Consider the following 18407-nt stretch of genomic DNA (forward strand, 5'->3'; position numbering starts at 1 on the left):
TTACCTTTTCACACAGCGTCCGCACTTGGTTCTCGTTAAGCTGTTTACACTCATTCAGCTGCTCGACCCATTGGTCCAGCTCCTTGGTGAACGCCTTGTCGTCCATGGCGGCCAACTCCCCTTCCCAGCCGCCTCCCTCCCCCCTCCCCGCCCCCACCCGCCCCGGCCCCCGCCCCCGCCTCCGCCCGCGACGCTAGCCTCCCCTGACGCACAAGCCAGCTCTCAGCTGGAGACGAGGGAGAGGTGGAGGGCGGCCGCGAGCCCAGGGCCCCGCCCAAGCCCAGCGGGAGGCTCCAGGCACGCAGCCTCCAGGAGACTCCCGCCCGCCCTGCCCCGCCCGGCCGCGCGCCGCCGGAGTCGGTGAAAGGTGCGGGAAGTTGCTGGGAGCGCGGTGCAGGCCCTCGGCTCGGTCGGACGATAACTACCCGCCGCCTCCTCCCTCAATCTCTCCTCTCCTCGATCTCTCGGCCCTTCTCTCTCGCTCTTTCTCTCCCCTCCCTCTGGGTTTCCGTCATCGCCCCGGCATTTCCGCCGCGAAAAGGCGAGCAGGCGGCACCGCCAGGGCACGGCCCGCAAGGAACAGAGCAGCGCCCTCGCGCGGATCGGCGGAGAAACGGTCCGAGGGGGCCCAGGGTCGCACTTACTTGTTTCTCTTGCTAGAGCCTCTTTTCCCATCAGGCTCCAGACCTAGCTCGGCTGGTTCTTCTCCCCATCCAGTTCTCTGGGAACTATGTCTTCATTTTGGCCTCCTGGAGTGCTTTTTCAGCGTTCTGGATCGGGAATTGGAAAGTTTGGGAATTCTCCCGTCAAGATTTCACTTTCCTGTAACAGGCATTCGATATTTATTGAATAAACAAATTATTTCTAGTCTTAATTCTAGCTGTGGAACCCTTAATCTTGAATATTCCCTTTCAGCATCAGAAAGAGGAAAGAAAAATTATTTTGCGGTGCCAGGAATTGAAACCAGGGCCTCAAGCATGTTAGGTAAGCACTATACCACTGAGCTAAACTTTTAGCCCCTTTTAAACTTTATATATATATATATATATATATATATATATATATATATATATATATATATTCTAATTAGTTATACATGACAGTAGATACATTTTGACACATCATACATAAATGAAGTAAAACTTCTCATTCGTCTGGTTGTACACAATGGAGAATTACACAGGCTATGTAATCATATATGCACATAGGGCAGTAATGTCTGATTCATTGCTACCCCCATACCCCCTCCTGTCCCTTCACTCCCATCAGCTCAATCCAAAGTACCTCTATTCTTCCTTAGCCTCCCCTTTTTGTGAATTAGCATCCATCAGAGAAAACATTTGGCCTTTGGTTTTTTGGGATTGGTTTATTTCACTTAGCATAGCATTCTCCAGTTCCATCCATTTACCTGCAAATGCCATAATTTCATTCTTTAAGGCTGAGTATATTCCATTGTGTATATGTACCACATTTTCTTTATCCATTCAACTGTTGAAGGGCACTTAGTTTGGTTTTGTAACTTAACTATCATGCATTGAGCTGCTATAAACATTGATATGGTTGCAACACTGTAGTATGCTGATTTTAAGTCCTTTGGGTATAAATTGAGGAGTGGAATGACTGGGTCAAATAGTGGTTCCATTCCAAGTTTTCTAAGTAATCCCCATACTGCTTTCCAGAGTAGTTGCACCAGTTTGCAGTTTGCGCACCAGAAATGTATGAGTGTACCTTTTTCTTCACATCCTCGCCAACATTTATTGTTGTTTGTATTCTTGATGATTGCCATTCTGATAGAGTGAGATGGAACCTCATTGTAGTTTTGATTTGCATTTCTCTAATTGCTAGAGATGTTGAACATTTTTTCAGTGTTGATGGATTGTATTCCTTCTGTTCAGTTCCTTAGCCCATTTATTGATCGGGTTATTTGTTTTTATAGTGTTAAATTTTTTGTGTTCTTTATATATCCTGGAGATTAATGCTCTATCTGAGGTGCATGTGGTAAAAGTTTTCTCCCATTCTGTAAGCTCTCTCTTCATGTTATTGTTTCCTTTGCTGTGAAGAAGGTTTTTAGTCTGATTCCATCCCATTTGCTGATTCTTGATTTTACTTATTGCATTTTAGGAATCTTGTTAAGGAAGTCAGTACCTAAGCTGACATGGTGGATATCTGGGCCTACTTTTTCTTCTATTAGGCACAAGGTCTAGATGAAAGTCTACTTGTATAATTGCAATAGCTATTGCACTTCCTGAGGAGGTTAGACCAAAAAGTTTAAAAAAAGGTAGATGTTTGCCTAAACCTGAAAGGCCCAAAACGAAATGAGAATGAGAGTATTTTCCTAGTAGATTGGGAACAGGAGAAATGGGAATGATGAATGGTGATGGGGGAAGAAGATGCTTGAATCAGAAACCAATGTTTGGAATTGATGAGATTAATGTAGTTAGGGTTGTGCATGAGTAGATGAGTCGGGGAAAGTAGTACTTCTGAAAAGTTAAGTCATATGGTGCTATAAAACAAAACACTTTTTCTTTGCTTTGCTTTTCATCCTTCCATCCACCCTTCCCTCTTTCTCTTTTTTCCTTTCCCTCTTTCTCTCTCTTTCACGTTCTGGCTATCTTGCCCAGACTGGCCTTGAACTTCTGGGCCTAAGGGATCCTCCTGCCTTGAATACAGGTGACCACCACCAAGCCCAACAAATAAGAATACTTTTTTGAGTGCTTCCTATATACTATGTGTTTTACATGTTCCTTCTTATTTATAACACTATTGTATAAAAATGTTATACAGTAATCCTATGGAGCAAATATTATTACCCTGTATTTTGTAATGAGGAAACAGACATGTATGGATTTCAAAACAGGATCATGGGCTTGGGTTGTAGTTCCATGATGGAGCACTTGCCCAGCATGTAGAAGCCCTGGGCTTAATCTTCAGCACCAAGAACAGAAAAAAAAAACAGTTTTTTTAAATGTTCATGTATCTGACAAAGGAATAATGTCCAGAATATATAAAGAACTAAAAAAAACCCCTATAACATGTAATTTAATTTTAAAATGAAAAAATGATATAAATAGATACTTCCCCCAAAATTACAAATGTTTAACAAATAGTTTTTAAATTGCTCAATATCATTAACCATAAGAGAAATGAAATCAAAACTACAAAGATATTATCTCACCCTAGTTAGAATGGTCACTATCAAAACAACAAAAAAATGCCAGGCATGATGGTACACACCTGTAATATTTGCTACTGGGAATACTGAGACAGGAAGATCACAAGTTTGAAGCCAGCCTGGCCAACTTAGCAAGACCCTGTTTCAAAGTGAAAAATGGAAAGGTCTGGGGATGAAGTTCAGTGGTAGAGCACTTGCCTAGGATGTGGAAGGCCCTGCATTCGACCCCTAGTACTGCACAACAAAACAAAACAAACTGTGACAAGGATGTGGAAAATAAAAAACTCATATACTCTTTGTGGGAATGTAAATTAGTAACAATCAATACAAAGAACAGTTTGGAAGTGCTTCAGAAAAACTCAAAATAAGTCTACCATATGATCCAGCTGGTCCACTTCTGGGTATACATACAAAGGCAATGAAATTGGCATACTTGTACACCCATATTTATTGTAGCACTATTCTCAAAAGACAAAATATTGAATCAACCTGGATGCCCATCAGCTAATGAATGGATAAAGAATATGTGGTGTACATACCCAATAGAGTATTATTCAGCCATAAAGAATGAAATCCTTTCATCCAAAATGGATGGATCTAGAGGACATTACGTTAATTTAAATAAGCCAGACATAGGAATACAAATCTCACACGTTCTCTCATGTGTGGAAGTTTTTTAAAAGTCAGCCTGAAAGTAGAAGAGTGAATTACTAAAGACTGAGGAGGGAGGTGGAGTGGGAAGATGGGTAACGGGAATCTGGAATTTATTAGTGCACATTGTACTTATTGCAAAGAGATATCACACTGAACTCTTTAATGTTTGTAATATTAATAATTGTAAAATTAATATATGTTAATATTTTTAAAAAGAAAAGCATCCAAGTTGTTCATGCCACTCAGTGCCAGGGAGGAAAGACCACCACTACTTTTGTCTGCCTTCCACTCCCCTGCTTTATATTGTATGACCTCTGTAATCTATTGGAAACAGGGTAAATGGAGAGATGGTGGATTAGGAACTTGGCAGTTACAATATCAGGTTTTGCTATTTGGGTTGTGAAGTCATCTTAATAAACACTACAGCTCGGTATGGTGGCATGTTCCTATAGTTCCAGCTACTCCAAGTAATGCCCCAGGGCTGAAGCAGGAGAATCCCTTGAGCACAAGAGTTTGAGACCAGCTCAGGTAACACAGCAAGACTGTCTTAAAAACAAAACAAACAACAAAAAAATGGCAAAATAAAAAAAAAAACTATAATTCTTAAACCTTTCTTTGCTCTTTGCTTCTGTCTTACATGTGTGCACGAGTGTGTTCTCTTGTAGAACATAACCATCAGTCTCTAATCCTTGCTAATTACTTGTCATGTAAAACTGCAGTTCTAAATTTTGTTGTTTACCAAAAAATGTTCTAATTTAATTGTTTACCTTTCTCCTTTTGGTCAAAGAATTTTAAAATTGTTTACATGATCAGATCCTTCAAATTAAATGTATATGTTAAACTTTGTTCCTACAGGGGCTAGGGCTATAGCTCAGTGGCAAAGCACTTGCCTAGCATGTGTTAGGCACTAGGTTCCATCTTCAGCATCACATAAAAATAAACAAATAAAATAAAGGTATGCTGCCCATCTACAACTACAAAAAAAAGTTTGTTCCTACATAATTGACTAGTTTCTTTTAAAATATGTAAACATTGATTTTTTTCTTGATATATTTTACCATTTAAAATAGGAATTATTCATACTTTATAAGAATTATATACTACATCAAAATTATACATGATATTGGTCTGTAAAAGATTCCTATAAAATTATAATTCTCAAAAGATTAAAGAATATTTTAACTCCTAGTTCAAATGCCTTCTGGTAATTGGAATGTAAATATGTTGTTTATTGAAATCAACACAGGAAATTCTGTGGTGACACAAAGCTTGTGATATCTTGGGTGATAGAAGTATCTTTGTTATACCCATTTAGTAACCTCTGGTGGGCCCCTAGATACCCTCAGGAAGGGGCTGGTACCAGAAAGACCAACCTTGTGACAATTAAGTCAACTGTGGACTGGCCTGACTTCTAGGAAAGGGAGTGGTAAGTGGAGACTGAATTCAACCAAGTGACCAATAATTTAATAATGACTATATAATAGAACCCCTAAATCCGTAGTCAGCAGTGTTTAGGAACTGCTGAAACTTGAAGTTAGAGTCTGAAGTCAGCATGGTATTATATCTTATGAAAGAATTTGCCCTGAGCTGGGGATGTGGCTCAAGCGGTTAGCGCGCTCGCCTGGCATGGGTTCGATTCTCTCTCTCTTAAAAAAAAAAAGAATTTTTTTCACTTGTGAGGTCTCTGTTAACTCTAGGTGTGTCAGAATTGAGCTGCAAGACATCCAGTTGGTATCAGAGAATTAGAGACAGAATATTGTAAGAAATTATATTTTTACCTCAACATCCCAAAAAGGGAAAAATTTTTAATACTTTTTTTTGTCCATTCAATTTAAGGCATTTATAATCTTGGCTAGCACTGTACTTGGTTGTCATCTCATAAAACATTTTTAAAACAGTTCTGGGGGCTGGGGTGTGACTCAGTGGTAGAGTGCTCATCTCAGATGAGGGTTTGATCCTCAGTACTACATAAAAATAAAATAAAGGATTTGTGTCCATCAACAAAAAGTTGCATTTTAAGTTGTCAAGTTACATGCTAATTTTTATAGGTATGATTTACCCTTTTATGTTTTAATATGGAAATTAACTCCTTTCTTATGGATCTCAAACAGGTACAATTAATTCTCTTCTTCATTTGATAGCATGTTGTCATCTAAGAACTAAGAACAAAATTCCTTGTTTTCCCAACCCTTCTTCCCATGTACAGTCTCTTTGGTACTGGGGATTGAACTCAGGGGCACTCGAATACTGAGCCTCATTCCCAGCCTATTTTGGATTTTATTTAGAGACAGGGTCTCACTGAATTGCTTAGCACTTTGCTGTTGCTGCGGCTGGCTTTGAATTTTTTTTTTTTTTTTTTTTTTTTTGTGGTGCTGGGGTTCGAATCCAGGGCTTTGTGCATGCAAGGCAAGCACTCTACCAATTGAGCTATATCCTTAGCCCTCTAGCCTTTTTATTTTATTATTCTTTATTTTATTATTTTTTAAAATTTTTATGTGGTGCTGAGGATGGAACCCAGTGCCTCATGCATGCTAGGCGAGTGCTCTACCACTGAGCCCCAGCCCCAGCTAACCATTTTGATATATATCCAATTATCTATGTAAAAATTGATGTAAAATATATAGTTTTTATATGCAAATATACACGTTATTGTTTCTGATTTCATCAAATGGTGACTATTATGCTATTTGTTAGCTTCTAACTTCTAATATGTTCCATTGTCAGAATCCACTCCTCTATTTTTATCTTTTTTCCTATTATCCACCCTTCTTAAGTTTTGCTGTTCTAAAGTGGCATCTCATTTTAATTTATATTTCTCTTCTACTAGTTTGAACATCTCATTGTTCATTGCTCATTTGGGCTTCCTTTCCTGTGATTTGTCTATTCAATTCACAGGATGCTCAATATTCTTTGGTTGACTTCCAGAAGTATGTTCTGTATGTTAATCTGTAATAAGTTTTATTTGTGGCAAAAAACTTCTTGTCTGTCTTCTTTCTGTGGAGTTCTTTGAATAGAAACTTACGGTCATTTTTCTTTTTGAGTTTTTGTTTTTGAGAGATGGTCTCATAATGTTGCCTAGGCTTGCCTTGAATTTCTGGGCTCCACATATCCCCCCACCTCAGTCTTCAAGTAGCTGGGACTGTAGGTGCACTATAGGTTGTTATGGGTTTTTCATCATTTCCTACATCTGGGCCTACATGTTTTCTAAATCTTGGTGTAAATGTAATTGCTCATTGTGAAAAGAAAGGGATCAAAGAGGCATACCATAAATGTAATATGAAAACATCATATAAATCCAAACTGAGGGGCAGTGCATAAAATAATACTTTTCAAAAGTGTCAGGCTGGGGATATAGCTCAATTGGTAGAGAGCTTGTCTCACACAAAGTCCTGAGTTAAATCCCCAGCACCACAGACCAAAAAAGTGTCAAGCTTCTAAAAATCAAGGAATGAGCATATTTCCAGACTAAGAGAGACCTGACAATGAAACAATACCTGTAATCCTAACACACATCCTTTGCTATAAATTCTGTTATTGGGATGAATGGTGAAAATTGCATGAGGTCTGAGTAGTAGATGGCAGTTTTAATGTAGTGGTGTCAATTTTCTTAATCTCAATGGTCATATTATTAAGTAGGAGACTTACCTTCTTTGTAGAAAACACACACTAAAGTATTCAGGGATGGTGTGTCATCCAGTCAACAACCTAAATATTTCAAAAGAAATATTTTCCAAATTGTTCTGCAAATGTGTAACTATTTAAAAATAACTATTTACTTTTTTGTTCTTCAGATCCAAATAGAAGTATCACCCTTTTAAAGGCAGTAATTCTTTTTTTTTAAAGAGAGAGAGAATTTTTTTTTTTAGTATTTATTTTTCAGTTTTCGGTGGATACACATCTTTATGTGGTGCTGAGGATCAAACCCAGCGCCCTGCGCATGCCAGGCGAGTGTGTTATCGCTTGAGCTATACCCAGTCCCAAGGCAGTAATTCTTTCCTGAAAACCAGTCATGCATGAACAGGATCTACTTCTTAATTTTTATTTTATTTTATTTTTTTTCAGAGTGGAAAGTAGAAGTTTATTAAAGGACAGCAGAAAAGATTTCTCCCGGAGGAAGAAGGGGACCTAAGAGATGGAATCCGTGGAAGTGCCACTTCTTAATTTTTAAATGGGAAACATTGTAATGCTTGTTAACTTCAAACTTAGTCAACTTTCTGAGGTGTTACCAAAAAAGAAATTAACCATGTACATATAACATATTTGAATGTAAGTGCTTAAAATAGCTCTCTGATTATCAAACAATATAGTTTTAATGATCAGTAGCTTTTTATGCAGCATTTTCTTTTGGCAGTGCTGGGATTGAACTGAGGGTCTGTGCATGCAAAGCAAGCATTCCATTACTGAGCTACACCCCCAGTCCTAGAAGAATATTATCTTCCATATTGAGTTTATTTTTTGTTTCCTTCTCCACAATTTTCTTAAATATATTATCAACTGGTATGGGACTTGAAACATACTAAGCAAATATAAACTACACATGAAAGATTAAATGTGGAGAAAATTCTTTACATTCAACATTAACTGCAATACCAAGATGCCAATCTGGCTTTTGATACTTAAGACACTTTTAAAATAAATGTCCATATGGATTCTAGTATTCTACTATTTTTATTTGGAACATATGATCTTCCTTAAGTAACATTGGTAAAATGTTGTTTTGAGTTTGGGGGACATATTTTTTACCAATATTAAACAATTTAGAAAGTGTATGGAGGGACAGATCTGAACCTTAGGAATTGAAACTCAAGAATCATCAGGGAAATGCAAATCAAAAACCTTACATCCATTACAGTGGCTGTTATCAAGGAAAAATATTTTGGAATGGAGAAATTGGAACTTTCACACACTGTTGACAGGAATGCAAAATAATGCAGCCTCTATGGAGATCAGAAGTTGTTTAATGGGTACAGAGGTTCAGTTTTTCAGGATGCAAAAGTTTTGGAAATTGGTTGTATAACAATGTGAATGTACTCATACACTACTGACCCATAAACTTAAAATGGGTAAGATAGTAAATTTTTAAATGTGTATCGTAAAATACACTCCCCTCTCCTGCTACACACACACACACACAAATCAAGTGTTGTGGGGGGGGGGTGGCCCAGTGGTAGAACATGTGCTTATGTGTTCACTGGGTTCAATCTCCAGCACTGAAGTCAGGAAGTAGTCTGCCAGGAAGACTTTAACCAGGGATGTGTCCTGTGGGATGTGCCTGTACTTCCTTTGCACTCCTGTAGTAAAATGCAGTTCAGCCAAGGATGGTACAATGATATGCTAGGTTGCAATCTTGTCAGGAATATGCAGTTTACATTGTTTAATTATTACATTTCATAGGAGATGGGAAATGATATGTCCCTCTCACTTCCCCATGTTAAATGTACCAACTACATAAATCAATGGAATAATTTTTACGTATTCCTGTGTCTTCTCCTTCTACAGATCTTACCTTACTTTTACCATCTCAGCATGTTAACTTGAATATATTGTTCAATATTCAGTTTAGATTTGTCTCATTCTTAGTATTCCTGCATCCACCAGAATGAATTATAGGTCATCCTCTTTAAGACCTATAACACCAAGCATTAGCATGTACAGGACTACTTACTTGAATGGTTGGTTTCTACATGCCTTTCCCACTCTTCAGATTATAAGCTCTCTTAAAGTCAGAAATGTCTGAACTGATTTTTCTGCCCAAATGCCCATCATATTGTGGAGTTCAGCAGCAGACGTTCACTAAACATTTGCTATCCCTAACTTGACAGTGTATTTATACTGTTAGAGATTTTCATTTTATCTTTAAGCAAACTATAATCATTCCTGTGTTCAAATCTTTGAGAATTATTTTTTACTGATACATCGAAACAAAACATTTGATATAGTGAAATATTATTCACTAACACATTTTCTACTTGTCCATTTGAAAGGTGACAGCAGATTATAGGAAATACTTTTTCAATACTTCAGTTTCTTGGATCAAGAACCCAGCAGGCAGGGAAAGAAACAAGTTTTTAGTTTGTCCTAATATTTTGACCTGAAAAATTGGTAAGAGACCACAAAAAGGACACAGCTGACTCAGCAAGCTGTGTGTGCAATTTCAATAGATGACATATTTGGAACATAGTTTTAGTGGATGTAGTTTGCTGTAAAAAAGGCGAAGAAAGTGGGAATGAGTTCTAGGAAACTGCCACAGGCGCGGGGGTCTGAAAATCATGAGGGAAGGAAGGTAGAAAGAGAACTGCCTAGGGACGTGGGGCAGAGTAAGCGTCAGAATATCATGATAAGAGGTAAAGTGGGGACAGAGTCAATCTTGAGCAAAATGATGTTTCCATTAATATTCAGACTTGGTTTCAAAACACTTCAGTTGGAAAGCAGTAGACTGGGAGTCAATCACTTGATTTTGCATAACTCCCAACATACAGAATTCATTTGCCTCTTAATATAATTAAAATAATCTTAACCAAAAGACTACAATTATTTCTATGCACACAGCAGAAAATTGTATCTTCGGCAAACATGAAGAAATATCAAATTAATGGATTGTTTTTCTGAACACTATTCAAATTTTATTCCTTCTAATTTTTTTGCTTTGTTGGGGAATCAAACCCAGGGCCTTGCACATGCTATAATTAAGCCCCCAATCCTGTATTTGATTTTTATTTATTTACTTTTTGTTGTACTAGGATTGAATCCAGGTTGTTATAACGCTGGCCTACACTCCTAAACCTTTAAAAAATATATATTTTTTTAATGTTGAAACAGGGTTTTGCTAAGTTGGTTACAGCCTTGATAATTTGCTGAGGCTGGCCTCAAACTTGTGATCCTCCTGCCTCAGCCTCCCAAATCAGTGGGATTACAGGTGTGATCCACCACTGGGTGCCATACTCAAATTTCCAATGAAGAAATGTGTGTATCAGATGCATAAGCCATTGTTTAGAATTTAATAAAAAAGTAACAAGATTTAAATCTGATTTGACATTATTTTCAAACCAATGATACTTGATGTTTTGATAACTGATGTTCACAAAATGACCTTAAGTGCAAAAATATCTTGAGGGGCTTTCTAAATGAATTTATAAAATAAGCAAATATTTCCTTTTATAGGGTTGATATAAAGATTAGTTGTAATACATACCCACAAGCAGAATAGCATACGTTTAGCCCAAGTCAGATAAGGAATAACTGCTAACTGAATGTAAGTGTACCTTTAATTCACCAAATATTCAACTGATTTAGACCTTCTTCCAAAGCAGACTATCATTCAAATTTTAGAAACAGAAACAGAAGCTATGTGTGGCAACATCTGTCTGTAATCCCAGCTACTCAAGAGGCTGAAGGAGGATTCACAAGGGCAGTCTAGGCAACTCAGTGAGACCCTTTTTAAAAAGGGCTGGGGATGTAGCTCAGTGGTAGAGTGCTCACTTAGTATGCATGAGGCTCAGGGTTTAACATGCAGCACTAAAAAACTAAGAAAAATTGGTCTGTCATATTTCTAAATTATTCTTAGAGAAAATAAGACATTAAAAATAAGAGTAACAAACCTAAAGATAAATGTTGTTTCCCAACAAATTAGAATGCAATATTTTGAGATTAATAATTCCACAGGATGTTTCAATGGAAACTTCTTACAAAATAAAAGATATTGTTATGCTTGAAAATACTATGTAACAATAAAGCAGTCAGGACTTACCCAGCAAGGAATGAATAGGATTTATATCCTTAGAAAAATTTCCTGTCCATGTTGTATTAGTAATCAACAACCAACCTCAGCTTCCCTTTATCATTAGCAATTGCTAACCAGGAATCTGCAGTTACTGCTCTTTGAGTTGTACTTGTCAGAAATAATTTTTAAAATGTTCGTCTTAGAGGAATCAATTTTGGGGGATGGTGGTACTGGGGATTGAACTCAGGAGAACTTGGCCACTGAGCCAAATCCCAGCCCTATTTTTGTATTTTATTTAGAGACAGGGTCCCACTGAGTTGCTTAGCACCTTCACTTTTGCTGAGGCTGGCTTTGAACTCTTGACCCTCCTGCTTCAGCCTCTGGGATTACAGGTGTGGGCCACTACATATGGCAGTAACTTAATTTTCTTCCTCCATAATTCTAACTGCATGAATAACTGGGAATTTACTGTTATTCAAGCAATATTAACACCATATGAACTGAAAACCATGCCTATAAAAAAATCTAATGGTTTAAAAATACCACATGTGCAAGAATGTAAGTAAAATAATTTTATCCTAAAATATTTGAAGAATATGGAGGCTTTAACTTTTCTTTTGAAGCCTCCAAATCATCACTCTTAAGTAATGTCTATGAAAAAGACATAGCCTCAACTGTACTCAATCAATATTAGTTGTGGATATATACACAGATTTAAAATGCATGTATATTAAACAACTTAGAAATGAGGTAGTCTGGAAGTTTATTTAAATATCTAGTGGAGGCAGCTCTTTGTGGGTTGTTTTTCATGTAGTAAGTGTGTGTAAACCAAGGACCATTCATATTTTTATTAGCTTTTCAAGAGACACAAAGAAAAAGAACTCTGAAATTAGAAGAAATCCAGTTTATTCAAATAATTCTTCAAGTTTAGAAACAATAATTGCAAATAAGCAAGGTTTTTTTGCTTATATGTTTGATCAATTATAATTTGTTTCATTTTTAAAGTCAAAACAATGTACTTAAGGGTAAAAAAAAGAAAATACTCCAGTTTTTCAAATTTTGTCAAAGTACAAATTTTTTAATGTAAATGATTAGATGAGGTGTTAAGAAATTATAAAAACCTATGAAATACCAATATTATAAAGACAATTACCAACAGAATCTGAAGGTTGTTTAAAGAGTATTTAACTAGAATATCTAACTTTTGGTTTACCTTGTATTGTAGAAATATTTTTAATAATAAACTTTTTGATGTCTTCCCATAGCCAAACATAAATAAAATGGCTGAGATAGAGTTATATCTGGTTCAGGAGTTCTGATTTTGACAAATTTAAAAAAAGTTATTTTAATTACATAATTTAAAAAAATTCCTTATTTCCTTTGGCTACAGTTCTGCTTGACTTTCTCCTCTTAAAGATCCCTGTTTGAGAATCCTAAGTATTCAAAATTCCATCCTATTGTTGATGTGACTACACGGGCTTATCTTGGGGGTTCTTAGTGGCTTTCTGAATTGAAAATGAGTTACTCTGCACTGAACAAGGCAAAATTATACTCTTTAAAGGCCTATGCCAGATAACATAGAAAGTTTAACAGAAGTTTGAAAAAATATTGAAGTTTTATTGGCTGTTAGATATCTCAGTTAAAGCAAATCTCTTGTCACATGTTAGGGCTAACTAAAAGTTGAGAAAGGTCTGTTCACTTCTGAGGGCTTTTTTTGATTAGGATCTTAAAAGAAATCAGGACTGGCTGCTGAGCATGGAAGGTAATAATGTATGAGCAGACATATTGCTCAAGATGGTAGTTACTACATTCAACTGTCCTATGATAATTATTACTAAGAAATTGTTTACTTTTGCAGAATGTTGGAAAAAAAACTATGCCAAGAGCATTAAAAACTCTGTATTTATGCAGTATTTAAATTATTGCAATATGGCTCAACTAACTGTATAAGCATAAACATGCCCTATTATTTGCTACAAAATCATTTAAAGAGCCATTTAAATTTGTGAAGTACAAATACAAAATAAATAATCTTGTGGAAAAAGTTATCAGAATTGCATTAATTCCAATGTAACGAACTACCATTCCAACATAAAATTTGTAAAAATCTCTACTCAAAGAAACACCGAAATATGCAAACCAGTATTTCTATTTAGGAATATTTTACAAGTATAAAATATTAAAATCAAAGGAATTCACAAACATAGAATTGTAAATTATATGAACAAAGTGTCAAGAATTATCAAATTGTTGGTTTGATGACCAATTCAAGAAAAAAAATTTCTTACAGCTCAATAAAATGCCACAACACGATAAATTATTAAAAAAATAACAGAAACAAAAACTTGGTTTTAAAGATTTTATCACTACTGATTAACCTCAAACATGGAATTAACTCCCTTTACAACTCTGTGGAAATAATTTTGGGATTTCAGATGTTAGAAATTAATTTCCATGCCTTACATGATACATTACTGTATTTACATTTTATAAAGGACTATGCACTTTATAATAGACCATATTTACATATTTTAAAGTGTTAAACATTAAAAAATACGAAGTAAAAATATTTTGGAAAACTTGTTAAATCTCCTTTATTTCAGTAGTCAGATTGATTTCAATGTCCTGGCTGAAACTGTTCCTGTTGCCATGGAGCTGGAAGAAATAGATCTTATAAGTTAATGATGTAGATATAAGTTAATGATGTAGACTAATGATATATAATAGGATAACAGAAAGAACCTGAGATTAAGTTAGAGCCCAAAGACATCAGAGTTTGAACTGCCCTTCTATCTCTTACTAGCTGGTTAACGTTCTCTGAGGAGTAGTTTCCTCATCAGTAAAAGAACAATATCTTTGCATCTCTCTCAGGTATCCTGTGAAAATTAAATGCAATGCTTGGCACACAGGGCTCAATTAAACATCATCTTTGAGTTCCATTTTCTGGTGTTAAATATATAGGTATTGTGAGCAAATCAGTGACAAATGGACCAAAGGGATTTTCACATCTTTTTAAGAATGAATGCACTAAGTATGAGAGGTAATATCGATGGATCATTTGCACTCGCAAAAACTAAAATATGTGCTAATAATTGCTTCCCTTCCATCCCCCAGGGACCAGGCACTGGACTCCAGGACCTCATGCATACTAGGTAAGCATGTTACAACTGAGCTACATTCCCAGACCTTTTTAGTTTTTGTTTTGAGACAGGGTCTTGTTGAGTTGCTAAGGCTGGCCTTGAACTTTGCAATCTTTCTGCCTCAGCCACCCAGGTCACTGGGATTACAGGGCTGAGCCACTGCACCTGGCTCCCTTTTCTTTTTTGACAGTGTCTTGTTAAATTGACCAGAATGACCTTGAATTTGTGAGCCTTCTGCCTCAGACTCCTGAATAGCTGGGATTAGATATATATACATATATTTTTTGTAGTACCAGGGGATGATTAAGCCCAGGGATACCTAACCACTGAACCACATTCCCAGCCCTTTTTATTTTCTGAGACAGGGTCTTGCTAAATTGCTTAGGGCCTCATTGAATTGAGGAGACTGGCTTTGAACTTGTAATCCACCTGCCTCAGCCTCCAGAGCTGCTGGAATTATAGGGTGTGTGCCACCATGCCCAACCAATACTTAAAATTTTTGAGAGTCACATCTGGACTTGATTGCAGATTGATCTTTTGTAATATTACATGTGGCTTAGCAATTAAGAACCCAAGAAATCCTGAACAATGAGAACATTTTCTATTTCAGAAATGTTTTCTAATTTAATTTGGATGTTTGCCACATCTACTATGCTTGGTGTTCATCTTTACAGCATCAGCAATAGTATCCCAAATTAATCATGAAGGAAAAAAGCAGAGTCATATACTTTCTCCCTCTTTTCTTCCTCCCTTACTTTACAGGATTCCTCAGGTGAAAAATTTCTGTCCTGTTTAAACTTATTTGGGACAAGGAGAGAAGGAAAAGAAACAGATTATTATAAAACTAGCCCAGTGCCCACAGGTCCTATCAGTCTGAAAGAGCATGCAAAAAGTTATCACAGAATGGGAGAATAGTTAAGAAATTCAATGAAGTTTGACTGTGCAAGTGGAAGTGGTATGAAATGAGGCTGGATATGAAGGACTGTGAACATCTCTGCATTCCAAGCTTAAGTGTTTGAATTTTATCCTATAGGTTATAGGAAATCAGTAGTCACTTCAATGCAGAAGTCCTAATGTGATCAGATTTCTTAGTTTCAAACATAATTATGTTGGGCTGGGGATGTAGATCAGTGGTAGATTGCTTGCCTAGTATGGGTGAGGTCCTGGGTTTGATCCTTAGCAACACACACACACACACACACACAATGTGAACATGAGGTTTGTTCAATTCAGACAAATGGACTCCCAATAATTTTTTTCTACTTATTAATCTGTAAGAGTAGTCAGGGTTTTGGGGAAAAACTGTTTAAAATCAAAACAATTCTCTTGAATTTCCCTAAGATATTACAGATAATTATCATTATTTAAATTACATTTTACCTCCAATGGGAGAATACTTGGGTTAGTACCTAATTACTGTATTTGCAGAATAATTATTTTTAAATTTTGTTTCAACTATAGTAAATGCACATTTAAATTTAATTAAAAACATATTCTAGTCATATTTTACATAGTGAAGTATTTAAAGAGGAAAATTTTCAAGTTCCAGAGGTTAAACTACAATGTTATTTTACCAATTATGTTTCAATTAATTCCATTCACTTAACATCATTGTATTATACTAAAATACCTATAGGAGAAGGATGGTTTATCTGATTTAAGTTTCTTTTTCAACATTTTTTTTCTTTTTAAATATTTTTATTAGTTATTGATGGGCCTTTATTTATTTACTTATTTTTATGTGGTGATAAGACTCGAACCTAGTGCCTCACACATGCCAGGCAAGTGCTCTACCACTGAGCCACAAACCCAGCCCAATAATTAATTATTATTATTATTATTTTTTTTGGTGGTGCTGGGGATTGAACCCAGGGCCTTGTGCACGCAAGGCAAGCACTCTAACTAACTGAGCCATATCCCCAGCCTCAACCATGGTTTTTAACTCTATATTACCTCCAATTATTATACACAGTTTTAAAAATATATCATGGCATTAAAAACTTTTATAAATCTTTTAATGGTTGCATCACTGTATGGATTTCACTATGTCTTACTTAACCATTCACCAAGGTTGGATTTTACTGAAGGACACATTAGAGAAAAAGAACAACTGGGTAATGTCACTAATCTTTGACAACTAGATTTCCACCCAATAACACAATTCAACTGACAAATGAATAAGTCTACAAATCTGCACAGAAAATGACTGCTATATATATAAGTGTATTGTGAATTCCATTTACATAAATGTACAAAAGTTAAGAATAAAACATTCAGTGAGGCAAGTATTAAAACTTGTAAAACTCACCATAAATCCAAGGGACTTCTTGAAGCACACCTGAATTAGGAGGATAAGGGTATGCAGCTTGTGGTAATGGCTGATGAGAAGCATACTGTGAAAAAATAGGTTGCTGAAAATTATAAGAAATAGGCCTTTGGAATTGAAAATATCCATCCGCTGGCATAAAGGCATTTGCTTGTGGCTGCTCAGCAAAGCAACTAAAATACTGAGAGTACAGAATATTAGAATGTGTGGTTTGGACAGTACTTGCAACTGTAGTCAATATCCCAGAAGGAGGTGGGTATACTTCGTATGATTCTATTCCTTGGTATGTGTGGGTAATGGCATTGCCATTGCTACTGCTATAATGATAGACACACCAAGAATAGTATGGATATGAGGTGGCTCCAAATGAATGCTCAGAAGAATTGTATATTGGGTTACATGCAGACTGTGGAAGTTCATTCCAATATGTGGCACCTTTCTTATTCAGGACTTTAGGATTCTCCTCATCTTGTTGTTCAGAAAGAGAGTATTCTGCTCTTTGATTCACATCAAGGGTTAAAATTCCAGTTTGTCCAAAGGGTATCATACTGGGCTTCAATGTATTCTTCATATATTTTTCCTCTGACTCAGTTTTTGCAGGATGTTTTTTATTTTCTTGCAGAATAGAAACTTTGCCCTGGATACATGTGGGTTCTGGAGAACTGATGCATGTAGAATTTTTAATAGATGAATTTAACATTTCATTATCTTGACATTCAAGGACTGTGTCATTCATTTCTAGATTGGTATGGATCTCTCTCAAAAAATGGAAAACGGGCTTTGAGAACATTGTTGCATTAGGCACAAGACAGTCATCAGTTCCTGGATTTATGTTTGAAAGACAGGATTTCTGTGTAGGATCTGTTGTGTCGTGATCTTCTGCAAAGGTATCATCTATATTTCTTTGATCACAAGGTGCAAAAGAAGCATGTTTGTTCTCATCACTTTTTGTTTCAGCAACACTAAAACTCATATTTCTTTTCTTTATGGTATTTAAGTTTTTATGTTGTCTGGTGATGTGTTCTGAAGTACCAGATGAACTATTAGTTAAATCAATCTTGCTTTCTGACCTTGATGTACAAGCGTTTTGTAGGGTCTTGAAAGGTAAAAGTGAGCTTTGCATTTCAACCATTTTTGGAGATACATAGTTTATTTTTAGATTATCTGATGAATTTGATCCTATTTCATTTTCAATTTTGCAATGAGATCTTGTAGTCCTATTAAGTGTAACATATAAATAACAACTTTAAATATACAATCACAAAATTTTAACAATATAAATATGGCATATTTATTCAGAAGAGTTCTTAAGACTGACATTTCTCATTCTATTGGGAAAATATAAGTAACATTATTTTCCCAGTTTTATTCACTAGGTTTGAATTTATATACTTT

General features: G+C 36.1%; 2 protein-coding genes and 1 long non-coding RNA gene across 3 annotated transcripts in view; 1 reads left to right on the forward strand and 2 right to left on the reverse strand.

Moving 5' to 3' along the window:
- The window catches only part of Ppp2cb (protein phosphatase 2 catalytic subunit beta), a 33644-nt gene extending 33499 nt beyond the window's left edge, over positions 1-145 (reverse strand). Inside the window, exon 1 of the mRNA XM_046453295.2 lies at positions 5-145. Within this exon, the coding sequence (XP_046309251.1) occupies positions 5-106 (102 nt within the window). The 5' untranslated portion in view covers positions 107-145. The remainder of the gene's footprint in view (positions 1-4) is intronic.
- A 193-nt stretch (positions 146-338) lies between these two features.
- LOC131424495 (uncharacterized) lies at positions 339-9293 on the forward strand. Its single transcript, XR_009227610.1, has 3 exons — positions 339-824; positions 916-984; positions 7889-9293. It is a non-coding gene; the product is annotated as an uncharacterized LOC131424495 (long non-coding RNA).
- A 7681-nt stretch (positions 9294-16974) lies between these two features.
- Tex15 (testis expressed 15, meiosis and synapsis associated) overlaps positions 16975-18407 on the reverse strand; it is a 55932-nt gene continuing 54499 nt past the window's right edge. Inside the window, exon 8 of the mRNA XM_046453315.2 lies at positions 16975-18229. Within this exon, the coding sequence (XP_046309271.2) occupies positions 16975-18229 (1255 nt within the window). The remainder of the gene's footprint in view (positions 18230-18407) is intronic.

This window comes from Marmota monax, unplaced genomic scaffold, assembly GCF_021218885.2.
Source record: "Marmota monax isolate L192 unplaced genomic scaffold, Marmota_monax_Labrador192_F-V1.1 WCK01_AAM20220418_F8-fsc00117, whole genome shotgun sequence".
Taxonomy (NCBI): Eukaryota; Metazoa; Chordata; class Mammalia; order Rodentia; family Sciuridae; genus Marmota; species Marmota monax.